Below are 15,623 nucleotides of genomic sequence, written 5' to 3' on the forward strand. Positions count from 1 at the left end.
TTAAGAGGGAAAACACATCATTCTCACCTATTCAATCCACTCTCATTCTCACATCACTTTTCATTCTCTCATTGACTTACACGTTAAAGTGTTAACCTTGCATGTCAACACCCTCTCCACCACACCAAAAACTCAAATCCAACCTAACAAACACTAGTTTATCAATTCATATAACAATTCTAATTCCCCTGCAAAACAATAAATACTATATATTTTTTTACTTTTTAGAACACTCGTTAAATCAACCCTACAAATATTGTATTAGAAATTATGTATTTAATTTCTTCAATAACACATTTTAATTGCAATACTTATTTTTTCATTTCCTACTTTATTCCATCCATTCAACATTATTTGTCATATTTATAAAAATAAAATTGTTTAAAAATAATTGTCACCTTTAATATAATATTTAATTTTATTATTCTTTTATTACACCAACTAAATATATACTACATCACTCCTAAATTATTATCCTTCACTTTAATTTATGATAATGAAAACACATTATTATTATTATTATTAATATTGTTTTTTTTGGGAAAAACTGCATCAATAATTAATGAGTGATCGAGTAAAATTACTTTTTTTTAATATAGGTAAGAAACGATCGAAGACGCAAATCCTAAGTTAGGTAAAATGACCGAATTTATTACAGTAGCAGCAATTAGGAGCAGTATTTTCAAAGCTACAAATTGAGAAAGTTACCGATTCTCACAAATTGACTTGATGAGGTGAAAAGAAAGATTCACATGAGAGAAGATATGGATCTACGAATAATAGCCTCGTAGACATCGCATCGGGAAATACGTCCTTGTAGTTGTTGTTGTGCTACCTCGCTCCACAATTCCAACTCAAACCAAAAAGCCACTTCACACTCCACTCTCATGCTAGTTTCTAACTGTAACTGTCGCTATTCTAGCTGTTGGAGCTTCTAACTCAGATCTGTTTCTTATTTCTTCAATTTCAATTATCTGTAATTGGATTGGCGTAGATGGAGGGGAACTCCGGCGGTGGTGGTAGCGGTGGCGGCGGCGGTGGTAGTGGTGGTGGAGGCGGTGGCGGTGGAGGTGCTGACGTGGAGCTTCTTTGCAAAACGTTGCAGGTTGAGCATAAGCTGTTTTACTTCGATCTGAAAGAGAATCCTCGTGGTCGTTACCTTAAGATTTCTGAGAAAACCTCTGCTACTAGGTCCACCATCATCGTTCCGTTTTCCGGCATTTCGTGGTTTCTCGATCTCTTCAATTATTACGTTAATCCTGATGATCAAGAGCTTTTCAGCAAGGAATTGCAGCTCGATACCAAGGTGGACTAAATTAGGAATAATTCAATTAACCTAATTTCTTCTTCTCTCTAATTTTTTTTCTCTCTTCAGGTTTTCTACTTCGACATTGGGGAGAATAGGAGAGGCCGTTTCTTAAAGGTATTTTCAAATTCTCAATTACTCTGGCTTAAATGTATTTTGCTATGATATGTATGTATCATCTGATTCTAATAATGAAGGTCAAAACATCTAGACTTTGTAGAATTTCAATTGGCAATTTTAGCAAAATTTTAGCGAATGTGTTTCTTTCTTTTCCATGAGGAATAATGAAATTCAGTTATCATAACATTGAACAACAGTTTTGAAAGAGGTAGGAAATGAGGAATATTTTTAGTTATTTACCGGTTTACAACTTGTTTATTTTTTGGAAGGAGTTTGGTGTATATGATGTCCATGCACATTTACCAACTGAGCTGTCTTAATGGGACAATGCGTGGTGTATAACATGCGGAAATTAATGACCTTGGGATTTTAAATGAGGATTACTTGTCAAAAAGGGAAATGGAAATTTTAATTTAGATTTTGCAGTAAATGTTGGTGTTGAGTTCTTGTTAGACATTCCTAATGTGGTTGCTTGAATTGCATAATACTATTGTAAGATTTAGGAATTTGGATTTCACAGCATTCCTGGTCATAATGGTAGGTAGATAGATAGAGAGTAAATTGTTCGTGGCTGTGTTTCTGCAAAATTACTTTAGTAACGGTGGAAACCAAACACCTGCACAACATTTTGAATTTGTATCTCTTGAACTCTGTAACTGCAAGTAAAACCTCTGTTTACAATGAGAAAACTAGAACATAATATAAATCATTTTCTGTTGAAGTCCTGCCGTGGCGGAATTTCTGATTTATCATAGGCATTGACTTCTGAAGCTTAGTTTAGATGTCTGTTTGACGATTGTTGTTAGGGTTGCTCATGGAATTTTTTGTTTCTAAAAATCATCATCGACTTGGCTTTCTGTTAAGATACTCAATTGACCTTCAACTTAATCTTACCATGCAACTTATATCAAACCCACACAATTGGTTAATCTGCATCTTGTATCTTTTAATACTTTCTCCTCTTTCAAATCCTCTTTCTCAAGTTCTCTTCTAACTCCAAGAAGGAGTCTGGAAAAAAATCAGGAAGTTTTCTCCTTTATTGAGCAGTACAAAATATGTGGAAGTGGACCTTTTATTTTGTTTGCGTAAAATCTTCTGTGTTCAGTATTTGGGGGTATCTTCAATATCCCCTTTTATACCTGTTGCGTGTTTGTTGTTCCTATCAAATGCTTTCCCTTCATGTGGTGTTGAGGGTAGGAATGGGTGAGAATTGCTGAAGACCAGGCAATCATTTTGTATTGGAAGTTTAGGAATGTTGCCATTTTTGGTTGCTGTCTGTTTTTGCATGTGCTTTACACAATGGAAAAACTTTTCCTATTTTTGGTGGAACAGCATTTATTATTATTTCCTAATAATGGAATAAAAATCAAGCTTTAAAGCGTGCATCACAGTGTAATATAAAAAGAGTAAAACTGGTCTGCACTACACGGAAGTAGCCATGAAGTGAACTATTATATTCTGTAATTCCTTCATCAACTATATTGGTCCCTGTTAATAGATTTGAGTTTGGTGACACGTGATGGTAACATCTGCCAAAGCTTTTGCAAACAATTCCAGTAATTGGTGTTTCCAATTAACCGAAATTGTTCTAATGAGGCTACATGTAGTCCCTCATAATAATCTGTTATCTTGGTTTGCATCCTTTTGGCCTTAGCTATTACTACGTGTATTTTGGAATTTCTATTTAAGGGAATATATTACATGTATGATTATTTTGTTTCAATATCACGGCTCTAATTTATTTTGCATAGGTGTCTGAAGCTTCTGTCAGCAGAAATCGGAGCACTATAATCGTTCCTGCAGGAAGTTCCAGGGATGAAGGGTGGGCAGCTTTCAGGAACATTTTGGCAGAGATTAATGAAGCCTCAAGGCTTTTCCTTCTGCCCAATCAGGTTTCCTTCTTTTCCGATTAGACTTTTTTTTCTGCTTAGCCACCAATATTTTCCTAGCTGTCTTTTTTGATGTGTTAAAACTCATCTACTGTTTGTATTTCACAACAGCAAAGTTCTGAATCCTCAGAGCGGTTAGTTGGACTTTCGGATGATGTTGGTGCTGGCTTCATATCTGGTCATAGTACTCAACCTGCCACCTCTTCTGAATTGAATGTGGACAGGTCTGTTGATTTACCAGCTCAGGAAGAAACTGGGAACTTGGGGGTCTCAAAAGTGATCAGGGCTGATCAAAAAAGATTTTTCTTTGATCTTGGGAACAACAATAGGGGCCATTTTCTCAGAATATCTGAGGTGTGTTGCCATTATGATTTTGTTGTCCTTTATTTTATTATAGTTTGGGTAGAATATTTTCTGCTGTAAATCCTTGTTACTTCATTGCAGGTCGCAGGTTCTGATCGATCCTCCATCATTCTTCCACTGTCAGGGCTCAAGCAGTTTCATGAAATTGTCGGTCACTTTGTGGAAATCACCAAGGACCGAATTGAGGGTATGTCAGTTGCTAATGTCCGCACGATTGATCCCCCTCAAAGATGAATGCTAACTTGGGGGTTGTGGCGACCATAAGTAGTCCCCCTCTGCCAAGGTTTCGTCATGGATATATGAATTGGTGTTGTCTTTGAATCTGATTTGTGCTATTTTATTTTATTTTCCGTAGCCTCTTCTTATTTATAATATTGTTCTACAATTAATGCTTTTGAAATAAACCAAACACTTGTTGGTCAGCAGAATAATGAGAATATCTCTACAAGTTTAATTTGAATAGGTAATAACGTGAGAAAAACAGACGGGAGACTTGTACTTGATTGGATAGTTTGGCAATGGGGCTATACTTTGTAATAATGATTGTTTATTTTGCTTTCCTGCACATATTTCATATGGATTTAAGTTCTCAAACAGGCTGAGGTATCAACACCTATTCAGATCATATTTTAGGCTTTACTCCATTTTTTTTTTCATTTTTAAAATACGTTTAAAGACATCCAAAGAAGAGCAAAAGAAATACTTTTTACGTTTTATGGTTTTTAATTAATAGAGTATTCTAGAGCAAAATTGTGTAGCATTAGTTTGGAAGCATCAAGGTTACGTAATATTTGAATATCTTAAAATGAAATGAACATAGTGAAATGATTGGGAATAAAACGAAGTGAAATTGAAAAAACAAGGGTCTTTTTTATTGTCTAAATTGGAGGAAAGGAAGCAATAGCAAGGGTCTTTTTTATTGTCTAAATTGGAGGAAAGGAAGCAATAGCAAGTGGTAAAATGAAATGAAATTGATAAAGGCGTACATGAGACGGTTTGGTTTCTAAAAGATAATATTTAAAGAGAGTTTTTTTTAATGTGTCCTATATGTTTTGTAGACATCATGCGGAAATTTGAAGATGTCTTTAATTTTCGGAGATGTATTTTCGGACGCACTCTAAAACACATTTAACAAATATCATTTTGAATACACTCTATTTTTTGTTTATTTTATTCTGGAGATGTATCTCCAGAATCTTTTGGCAGTTACATTTTCGTAATACAAACATATCAGTACCAGAGTCAAAATCATGTAATTTTTTAAAATAAAATTAAGATTAATAAAAAAAATTAGAATTACATAGATCATTTTAACATAAAGTACAACATTAGTTCAATATTCAGGTGGACGCTTCAACATCTTTGCAATACCTTTGATCGATCTTGAAATCATTGCTTCCAACTCGAGCGAAAATTTTGTTTCGAAACGGAAAAACGTATTCCACACAGCCCTTACATCTGCTTGTGTCTTGAACTCAAATTTGCTGGATTCAATCTTCTCTCTATTGTTAATCGACGATGAACGGTACCCGGGCTTCACAATCCTTCGATTATCTCTGTAAGATAGGAGATGGTGAATTTCGTATTTAATATCTTCGAGGAGGTGAAGTTGCAGAGCTTAAACATTCATCCGAGTGTAGAGCTGAAGAATGAGACATTTGCAACATACCAATCAGTGTTTATTTGTGACCTTTGAGACATTTTCAATTTGTGTGAAATATAACATAAGAGCACCTTAATTTATAGAGTGCATAGATCGATATGAATCACTAAATAACTGACATGCTGATTCCAGAAATATAACATAAGAGCACCGACTGAACTGATCATTTATGAATATATTTCTTGAAATGTTATGGAGATGCATCTCCGGAATAAAAATAACCCAACTTATAGGGCGTCACTTAGAATGGTATATGTTGTGTGTGTGTGTTGAATACTTCCAAAGATACATCTCCGAAAATTGGGGGGCATTTTGAAATTTTCGTATAGTAAGAAACATATAGGGTGTATTAAGAAACTCTTTATTCAAACCATATAGGATACACCAGTTTGTTTTGGGTTTTTGGCTCAATTTAATATCCAAATCATATAAGGTACTTCGATTTGGATTACGTAAAATAACCATCCATTACACTATTGGATTATTTTGAACAAATCCATTAATTTTTATATTAGATTGGATTGAATAGTAGATCATCTCTCTCTCTCATATATATTAAATAATTAAAGAATGAATTATCAACTTTTTTTATAAAAGTTACAATTTTTTTTATTTTTTCAGAAAAAACTGTATATTTTATTTTCTTAAAGAGAATCCGATAACTATTTGTTATCATATTTTTACAATCATTAAACGATAATTCCAAATAATAAAAGTTATCATAAAAAAGTATAAAAAATTAAAATTATATGACATAAAATTTTTATAGCATAAAAAATTAAAATTATATGACATAAAATTTTTATAGCATAAAAAATTAAAAAGTAAAACATTTAAAATAAATTAAAGCGATGACACATTAAAATAGTAAATATTTAAGAGATTAAAATTGTAACAACAAAATTAAAATTAATCAAAATTATAAAAATAATAATAATAATACTTGATTAGTGTCTTTTTAGATTTGTCCTAGTTTTGTTCAAACCAATTTTTAAATGGAATTTTTAAATTTTTAAACTCATATCTACTAAATTGTCTTACCCAACTCATTTATTTTGAATTTTTTTAAATAAATTTAATCGAATTTTGTGTATCGACCCAATCCATATACATCTAAAAATTGATACTATTTTACTATGTTTCTAAAAATTGATACTATTTTATTATGTTCAATTTGATTTTAACTAATTTAACTAACTGAATTCTATTCCATTTCATATCAGTCTGTTGTATCTCTTTCTATCAATGCAAATTAACGATATATCAATTAGGAAATTAATGATATCTAAAAAAGAAAATATGGAGTATGTGATATTATTCAAGGGCAATGCACTGTTGAAAGAATGGAGGAAAGTTTGAGGAGTAGATGAGCAAAAGCACGACCCTTCACAAAAAAAATCGAAACTTTTTAATTAAAATTTAAACTATTTAAACTGTCTAACTTTAATCGAACGATTATCAATACGTGATTGTGGCAAACTATAGGAAAACCTGAAACACCATTAAAATACATGAAGTATAATTATGATGCTTTCGTTTCTTTATAGCGAAAATTTCTTCCTTCACATCTCTCATGCGCTCCTAGAAATTCTAACATTATTTTCACGTTCCAATTTTAAGATTTGGAATGTGTTTTAATTATTCATTTGAAGTGTGTTTTAGTAATTATTTCATTATATATTCTAAATTGGACCCGTAAACACAATAAATAACATTATAAAACCTAATAATAACATAAATAATTATATTAAAATATTCTTACCATTTTAAGCACTTTTCTTAGATTAGTTCTTAAAATATATATTACTTGTCTTTTTATTATTAATTGTTTTTGACATTTTCACATGTATAAGAAAATATTATTTTTTAATAAATAAGAGAATTTACAAAAAAAAAATTCTTTATTAATAGTATGTGAAAGATATATTTAAGGAATTAAAAAAAGAAAGAATAATAAATATTTAAGGGTGTGTATGATTTGCTAAAAAAATGAGGGATTAAGACATGATAACTTCTTTTGCATCTTATTTAATGCATATACAAACATGAGCCTAGACAAATTATGAATTCTTGTCACCGACTAAAGAATGAGACAATTTTTTGTCTCAAACACAAATTATCAAAATACCATTTTCAATTTTCTTTAAGTAATACACATACATACAGAACACACATACACGCACACACACAAAAATGTATGCGTGTGTGTACGTGTGTGTTTGAAATAATAATTGGTTTTGATTGATGACACATGACTCTAGAATCAGTGGTGCTGACCTTCGATACGGTGATGCGAGATGGACCTGCAAAGTTAGCACTCCAACGTCCAAGTCAATTCAGAGTCCAAGATGAGCATATTGAAAAGTGGATATTAGAAAGTGTACCTTGGGTCTCATGAGTGCTGATTTTCTATGTTGGATAATCTTGATTGGATTTGTGTGTAATTAGACCTTTGTATTGGGCTTTCGGCCGATCAAATATAGTTTCCCTAAAGGCTTGCCAGACGCGAACTAGCCAGAAAGTCTTCAAAGTCGTGGCCGGACTCTAGTGATGATGTCCGACCATGGAGTGAAGTGGAAAAGTCCTAGATTAGTTACACAAGTAATGGGGATAATTACATTAACTTCTCTCCCATTATCGAAATGTCTCTCAGGTTTTTCTAGACGCGTGGCCTCGTGCTATCAAGTTAGGTTATGACACTTTCTTCTAGGGCATTCGAGTGCATTTGATTTCTATTACATTTCTTACGCAAAATCTAATTGTTGATCCGTAACTTCTCGTTACTATTGATTTGGTCTGTTGATTTCTCTCTCTCTCTCTCTCTCTCTCTCTCTCTCTCTATATATATATATATATATATATATATATATATATATATATATATATATATATATATATATATATATATATATATATATTATATATATAGAGATAGAGAGAGAGAGAGAGAGAGAGAGAGAGAGAGAGAGAGAGAGAGAGAGAGAGAGAGAGAGAGAGAGAGAGAGAGAGAGAGAGAGAGAGAGAGAGAGAGAGAGAGAGAGAGAGAGAGAGAGAGAGAGAGAGAGAGAGAGAGAGAGAGAATTGGGGGTGAGAGGTTATGATTGCATTCTCTTAGGATGAGAATGCATTATATACATTTATACATGAGTAACAATATGATTAGGAAACAAAATGACCAAGTAAAGTAACAAAAAAGTAAAAAAAAATTAGGCTTGTAACCGGTTAGACCATTTGGTTAACCAGTTACACCTGACATGAAAATTAAATCTCCTTCAGTGGTAACCGGTTAACACAATAGGTTAACCAATTACAATAACGAAAACACCACTTTTATGCTACTTGGATGAACTTCTGACCTTACTGTAACCGGTTACCATCCTGTATTAACCAGTTACAACACTTGAATTACTTGAATAACTTTCAATACACCATCTTAATTCAAGTGCTGCAAGTCTTCCATGCTCATGCTCATCTTCAACCTCTTGAACGCATCATTTGTGACTCCCTTAGTCAACAAATCAACAACTTGGTCCTCACTTCTATAACATCCCAATCGTAACCTTCCTTCACTAACAAGTCCCCTTAAGCAGTGGAGCCTCATCTCAATATGCTTGCTCCTCTCATGTGCAATTGGGTTCTTAGTAAGATTAATCGCGAAAACATTGTCAACTAGGAGTGTGTCAGCCTCACCGTCACTGCTTCCCAGCTCCTCCAATAGATTCATAAGCCACACGACTTGGCACACACTTATTGAAGCGACAGTGCATTCGGTCTCACAAGATGATAGTGCAACTACTAGTTCCTTCTTCAAAGACCATGAGATTAGTGTCTCACCGAACATAAACATGTATCAAGCTGTAGACTTTCTATCATCTTTATCTCCGCACCAGTTGGAATCGGTAAAATCGAGAAAATTGCATTTTTTGCCTATAACCTCTGTGGGAAAGAGAATTCCACATCCAACAAAACCTTTGATGTATCGTAGGATCGTCTTGACTGCTGCCAAGTGAGATACCTTCGGCCTCCCCATGAATATACTCACAATACCGACATTACACGCCAAGTCTGGTCGTGTATTGCACAAGTAACGCAAGGATCCAATCAACCTCCTATATTAAGTTGGATAAACATCTTGCTCATCCTCATTCTTAGAAAATTGCCACACTGGTTCAACTAGAGAAATGACATCATTGCAATGTTCCATTTTAAACTTCTTCAATATCTCAAGAGCATATATTCTTTGGTGCATGAGCAGTCCCCTTTTGTAATTGTGGAACTCAATACCAAGGAAGTATGTCTTAAGACCAAGGTCGGTCATCTTAAACTCATTCGTAAGTTCACTCTTGAACTTTGAAATACATATTCCATTGTTGCCTATGATTAATAAGTTGTCTACATATAGATAAAGGATAATTAGTCCTTCACTCCTATCCGTCTTCACATACACTCCATGCTCGGATACACACTTCTTGAAGCCAACATCCTTTAGGAAACCATCTTTTCTCTTATTCCAAGATCTTGGAGCTTGCTTTAAACCATATAGAACTTTCTTTAACTTATAGAACTTCAGCTCTTGGTCTTCCACAACAAAACCAGGGGGTTGTCCTACATATACCTCCTCTTTAAGAGGTCCTAAAAAACATAGATTTGACGTCCATTTGGTAGATAGGATAATTGTGGTTATTTGCAATGCCAATTATAAGCCTAATGGTTTCAATCCGAGCGACTGGTGCAAATACCTCTTCAAAGTCTATGCCCTCTCTTTGCAAAAATATCTTAGCCACCAATTGAGCCTTATGCTTGATTATCTCACCCTTGGAATTTACTTTCACTTTGAATACCCACTTCGCACTAATTGGCTTATTTCCTTTTCATAGATCAACCAACTCCCAAGTGCTGTTCTTCTCAATGGATTCCAGCTCCTCCTTCATAGCACAAATCTACTTTGGATCACTTAAGGTCTCTTCCATATTAATGGGTTCAGATTCGTCCGCAAGTGCAAAATGGATGAAGTCACCATTATTGTTGACTTCGTTGTCTCGGAATAACTCACAATCTTTGAGTCTTTGAGGAAAACCCATTTGCCTTGTTGAACTTCAGACATTTGCTTCATTTCAAGCTTCAATGATAGGCTGTTTTGCTCTTCCACTTTCTTTAGAATTGGAAATGTCGAAGCTGTAACCGGTTATAACTTTCTGGTAACCGATTAACGCCTGTATGTAACCAGTTAAAGTATGTTGGTAACCGGTTACACCCTACTGCACTTGCTTCAACTCATCGATTACGACGTCCCTACTAATCACGATCCTCATGTTTACAACATCAAACAGTTTGTAACCACCGGTAGAGTGATATCCAACAAGTATCATCATTTCTTCCTTGTCATCTAAATTCTCCCTAAGTTGTCCCAGAACATGTTGGTATGCTACGGAACCAAAGACTCTTAAATGGTTCATATTTAGTTTGAATCCCGACCATGCTTCCTCCGATGTCACATTCTCAAGCTTCTTTGTAGGACACCTATTCAACAAATAGGTAGTTGTGGATATCACTTCTCCCTATAATTATTTCGAAAAGTTCTTCCCCTTTAGCATGCTTCTTACCATGTTCATGACCAACCAATTCTTTCTTTCGGCTACACCATTTACTCTGGTGTATAGAGTGGTATTACCTCATGCACAATTCTTTCTTGATCACAAAACCTCCCAAAATCATTTGAGACATATTCGCCTCCACCATCCGTTTTGAGCACTTTGAGTTCTTGATCACTTTGCCTCTTAACCATGGACTTGAACTTCTTAAACACTTCAAATAACTCATCCTTTTTCATTCGAATTTATTAAGAAAAACGCTTGATAATAATCAATTGTTCAAAGAGTTACGCCATGATGCTTAGTCCCAACGACCCTTATTTGTCCAAGTTGATTTAAGTGTTTTAAGAAACAAAGAAAAGAATAAATAGTGAATCCAAAACGCGTGGCTCGGGACCAATCATTCAATGGTTATGCTGGAATGCAAGATTCCAACATTCCTCTTCTTTCGTGTTTATTTTGAAAAATGTTATGATATTAAATTTGATTTAGCAAAGTCACTCGATGTTGATCGAGGTTTGATTCATATAAATTATTTGAGAAATTGTTTTTTTTTTAAATGGTTTTGAAAAGATTTGAGAAACGGTTTATAATATTAGTGAAGTTTGATCAAGTGTTTGAAACTGTGGTGGAGTGATTATTTACATATACGAGATGAACATTGAAAAAGATTATCTAATTAAACAAATTGAAACAAAAAACAAAAAACAAAAAATAAAAAATAAAAAATTTTAAATTTAGTAATTAGAAAATAAAATAATTAAGTAATTAAAATTTAATCAACTAATCAAAAAAATAATTAATCAATTAAATTACTAAAGATGAAATTAAAAGTAAAGGAAAGACATATTAAACATGGGATGCTAGAATCAAAATGGAATTGCACCCAACCCAAATAAACAAATAAATCCTAATTGTCAAAATATAAATAAAATAAATAAAAAAGTATGAAAAGAAAAAAGGAAAAAGTTGTTGCTTGCCACTAAGCGGGACAACGCCCACTTTGAGAGAGAGGAGAGAGTCACATTTATTTTCAAATTTCAATCATTAACCAATAAGGTTGTGACAAGTGGATTAAAAATGTGAAAAAAAAACAAAATAATCCTTAAAGCAAAAAAAAGAGTAAAACAACTCAACACGTTTCTTTCTTCTTCGACAAAGAAGAAACTTTTCTTTTTCTTCAGAGCTCGACTTCACTCCTAAAACCAAACAAAACCAAGCCATTCACAAGATCTAATTGAGAATAAGAAATAATAAACACATCAAAATGCAAAAAACACACAAAGTGAAAGAGAAAGGGTTACTCGGTATGGGTATGACGGTTCGTTGGAGCTGGTTATAGATTGAAACAGAGCTTCCTGATGAGCGCCTGCAATTCTATTGTAGTTTAGTTTTGGTTTATGTTGATATCTTTCTTAAGGTATCGATCTCTATATGTGCTCCGAATCTTTGCTTTTCGCCACAACCATGACCATCCAAAAAGTCAGTCCAGGTTTATGAAAAGAACACGAGAATGTCCTTCAGCTTCAATGGAGTTACAAAAAGCTTAGTTTTGGTCTCTTCACAAGTCAAAGATGCGTGGTTGGAAACAATTCATTTGAAGTTGAAGAGTGAGCTAACATGTGTGGCCTGGGTGGAAAGTTAGAAACAATGGCAGTGGTTATGCAGTAGGAGATGTTGGTTGAAGTGTGGAGGAGGTTGTTCGAAGGATATGGAGGTTGATGTTGACTTCATGAAGATGGTTAATGTAGGTTGAGTGATGGTTGGTTTTGAGGTGTTGGTTGGTGTTTGATTTTATTACTAAAGACGTTTTAAGGAAGGGAAAAAAATAGGTCATTTTTGTGTAGTAATATGTACATGCATAATGGTGAGATGATTATGTTGGTTGCTCATTGAACTTTTGAAGCCCTGAAGGTAGAGTGTTAAGGTGCATAGAAAAATGAGGTTCAGTGCTTTTTTCTTTTTCTTTTGATTTCCGAAAAGAAACACTGAAAGAGATAGTTTTGAGGTCCAATGGGGGTGGTGAAATAAGTTGAGTTTGTTGCAAGAAATATAGGAGAAATGTATGTTTTGCATGTTGTGTTAACGTGAGGAGGGAGAGGGTGAGTCGAGTATCAATGGTGATGTATGTTTGTGTTTTTAGCATACATGAAGAAGATGTTTAGTGAAAAATGAAACGAGCGTATCAATATGGATGAAGAAAAATAGTGAGAATGATATGTTGAAAGATGAGAGAAAGTTGGGAAAGTGGAGTTTTTTTTCTAAAAAACACAGAAGGTGGTATCTCCAAGTCACCTTTTTTCGTTTTTGTTTCTTACGACCCTTTGAGTGATACGCCCCGCTCCTGTATTGGTGTGGATTGGATCCCCCTTTCATCAATGCCATGTGTTAGAATTTATAGCAATCAAGTAGGGTTTTCAATTTCATTTCTTCCAAAAATGCCCCCTAGATATTTATGTGATTAAAATGAGTTTAAAAACATTTAAATGCAATAAAATAAAACAAATTTAAATAAACAAAATAAAATTAAAATAAAAATATGATTAATTCTATTTATTTATTTCTCACATTTTGACAAAAAATAAAAATAAAAGGACTTAAAATGAATAAAAACCGGGGCACAAAAATACTCGAAAAATTAAAATGAATGCACCAAAATGATCAGTGCAAAATAAAATTCTCAGAAACATACATGTTCTAATAAAATTTTGAAATAAAAAGTGACCGTTTAAAAAGCTCAGACTATTCAAATTTCGACTGAAAAAGTAGCTGAAAAAAAATAAAACAAGCACGTCAGGTTAGACTACGCGAATCGTAGATTAATAAAACTGATGTCTGTAAGCCCAATCTTTAAATTTTTTGCCCGCTAATTTCAAGTAGATTTGAGAATCAGTTCTACCGGTGTGTCTGCAAGTCCAAAAAGTTATTCTGGTTAGCATTTCAGACATTATGCAAGATAAAATGCATGCTATGATGTGCAAATGATGCGTATGTATTGATGAATGTATTAGTTTATTGAATGAGGGGAAAAATTAAGATATGACACTATCCATGTTATTCCCATCCAAGTGTTCTCACCTTTAGTCCAATCCTCTCACCAAACATGTTCTACTTCTAAAGCAGAACATGTAATTCTTGTCAAACCAGAAATCAACCTTCCATCAGAAACCAATCAATCATCTCAACCTTCACCCCTAACATATCCTCTGAGATAACCTAGCCTTATTCATAATCAACATTTAGATCAAGGTATATATGAACTTCGATTAGAACTGAACAAGTTATTCATGATCTATCTTTAGTTTAAATTAATTATGAATCTACGGTATACTTTGAAAAGATTTCTTTTGACTTCCTTCACCCTGAAATCTCACTGAATCCACCTTATCTTTTAAACCTTTCAGCTGAACCTGGACCATCTAATTCAAACACCTCATCCAACTCTCAAGCTGTTCAAACTAACATGAGTGTAATCAAAAACATTCTCTTAGATAAAATACATAATTTGATTAATGAGATACCTTTTGCATCTGATCTAGTAGCATATGCTTCTAGGTAATATTCTCTCAAAACATATGTTGCATCAGTGATTAAGAATCTGAAGGAAGTCACTTCAAAGTCTGTTGCTTCATCTTGTTCTAGGGAAGATCTTTTAGAGGAAAATTTGGCTTATGTCACTGCTGCTCAATAAGTCATGGTTGTCAAACAAGTTGAAATGGATAAGTGGATGATGTATATAAATGCCAGGCAAGACACTATTGGTGCAGACCTAAGGGCAATTTGGGTTTTTATGAAGAAACCCTATTTTTAGGATCCGGACAAATTTTTGTTGTCTTGTTAAACGATTTCCTTTTATAAAAAATTATCTTTTGCTCTCTATCTATTTTGTATGTCTTGCTATCTCGCTTACTTATGTTTTTTTGTTAAGCTATATTTATCTGGGAATTATTATCATTCTTTTGATAAATGTTTGATAATGTCTTTGCTTGGTTATCTTTTGGATGAATGGTTTTTATTCTAGAAATTTCTTGATGTCTAAATGCATCTAAAGGAGAATCAAATCATTCAAAGTCAATATCATTGCAAAAAGGATTTTTTTTTCATTCTTAAACTGGAAGTGTCATACCACAAAATTTGCCCTATCTTTTTTATTCATTTCGTCTAGCTTATCGTTTTATTCATTTGAATACTTTGTTTCCATTTAATCATGTATTCATTGACATTTGTATATGGTAACAAATTTATGCCAATGGTTCGATGATACTAGATTTAATCGGTTTAAGTGGATTTTCAAGATGAATATTATTTGGTGATTATTCGGGTTTATTTCCCATATTACTTGTGGTGGGGATCATCTCTTTATTTGAGATTCATGGTTATTTCATAGGTTTGCTTGAATTCAAAGAAAATGGCAAAGTTGGAACAAAAGGAAGATTTCATTCATTTATTGGAAAATATCACTTCTCAAAAGTAGTAAAAGTCATGGGTTAAGCCACTCAAAATTCAAGTCAAAATGGTAGGAAAATCAAGGCAAAGACATTAAAATTCAAGTTAATTACTAGTGTCTCTTTGCCTTACATCCTAACTTGATACTTTTGCTAAACCCCAACACCACTGGTCTTTAACTACAATTAACTACCTATTTCTCCACAAGTCATCTATTTATCTAATTACCCTTAAGTACCATAACT

The 15,623-nt window shown here is 33.4% G+C and overlaps 1 protein-coding gene across 1 annotated transcript; it reads left to right on the forward strand.

Moving 5' to 3' along the window:
• Window positions 1–684: 684 nt before the first annotated feature.
• LOC127107701 (transcription factor Pur-alpha 1) lies at window positions 685–4,303 on the forward strand. Its single transcript, XM_051045017.1, has 5 exons — window positions 685–1,306; window positions 1,376–1,423; window positions 3,178–3,318; window positions 3,427–3,669; window positions 3,760–4,303. Exons 1-5 carry the CDS (start codon window positions 995–997, stop codon window positions 3,910–3,912), a joined length of 897 nt encoding a protein of 298 aa, XP_050900974.1. The 5' UTR covers window positions 685–994; the 3' UTR covers window positions 3,913–4,303.
• The last annotated feature ends 11,320 nt before the right edge of the window (window positions 4,304–15,623 follow it).

Source organism: Lathyrus oleraceus, chromosome 7, assembly GCF_024323335.1.
Source record: "Lathyrus oleraceus cultivar Zhongwan6 chromosome 7, CAAS_Psat_ZW6_1.0, whole genome shotgun sequence".
NCBI lineage: Eukaryota > Viridiplantae > Streptophyta > Magnoliopsida > Fabales > Fabaceae > Lathyrus > Lathyrus oleraceus.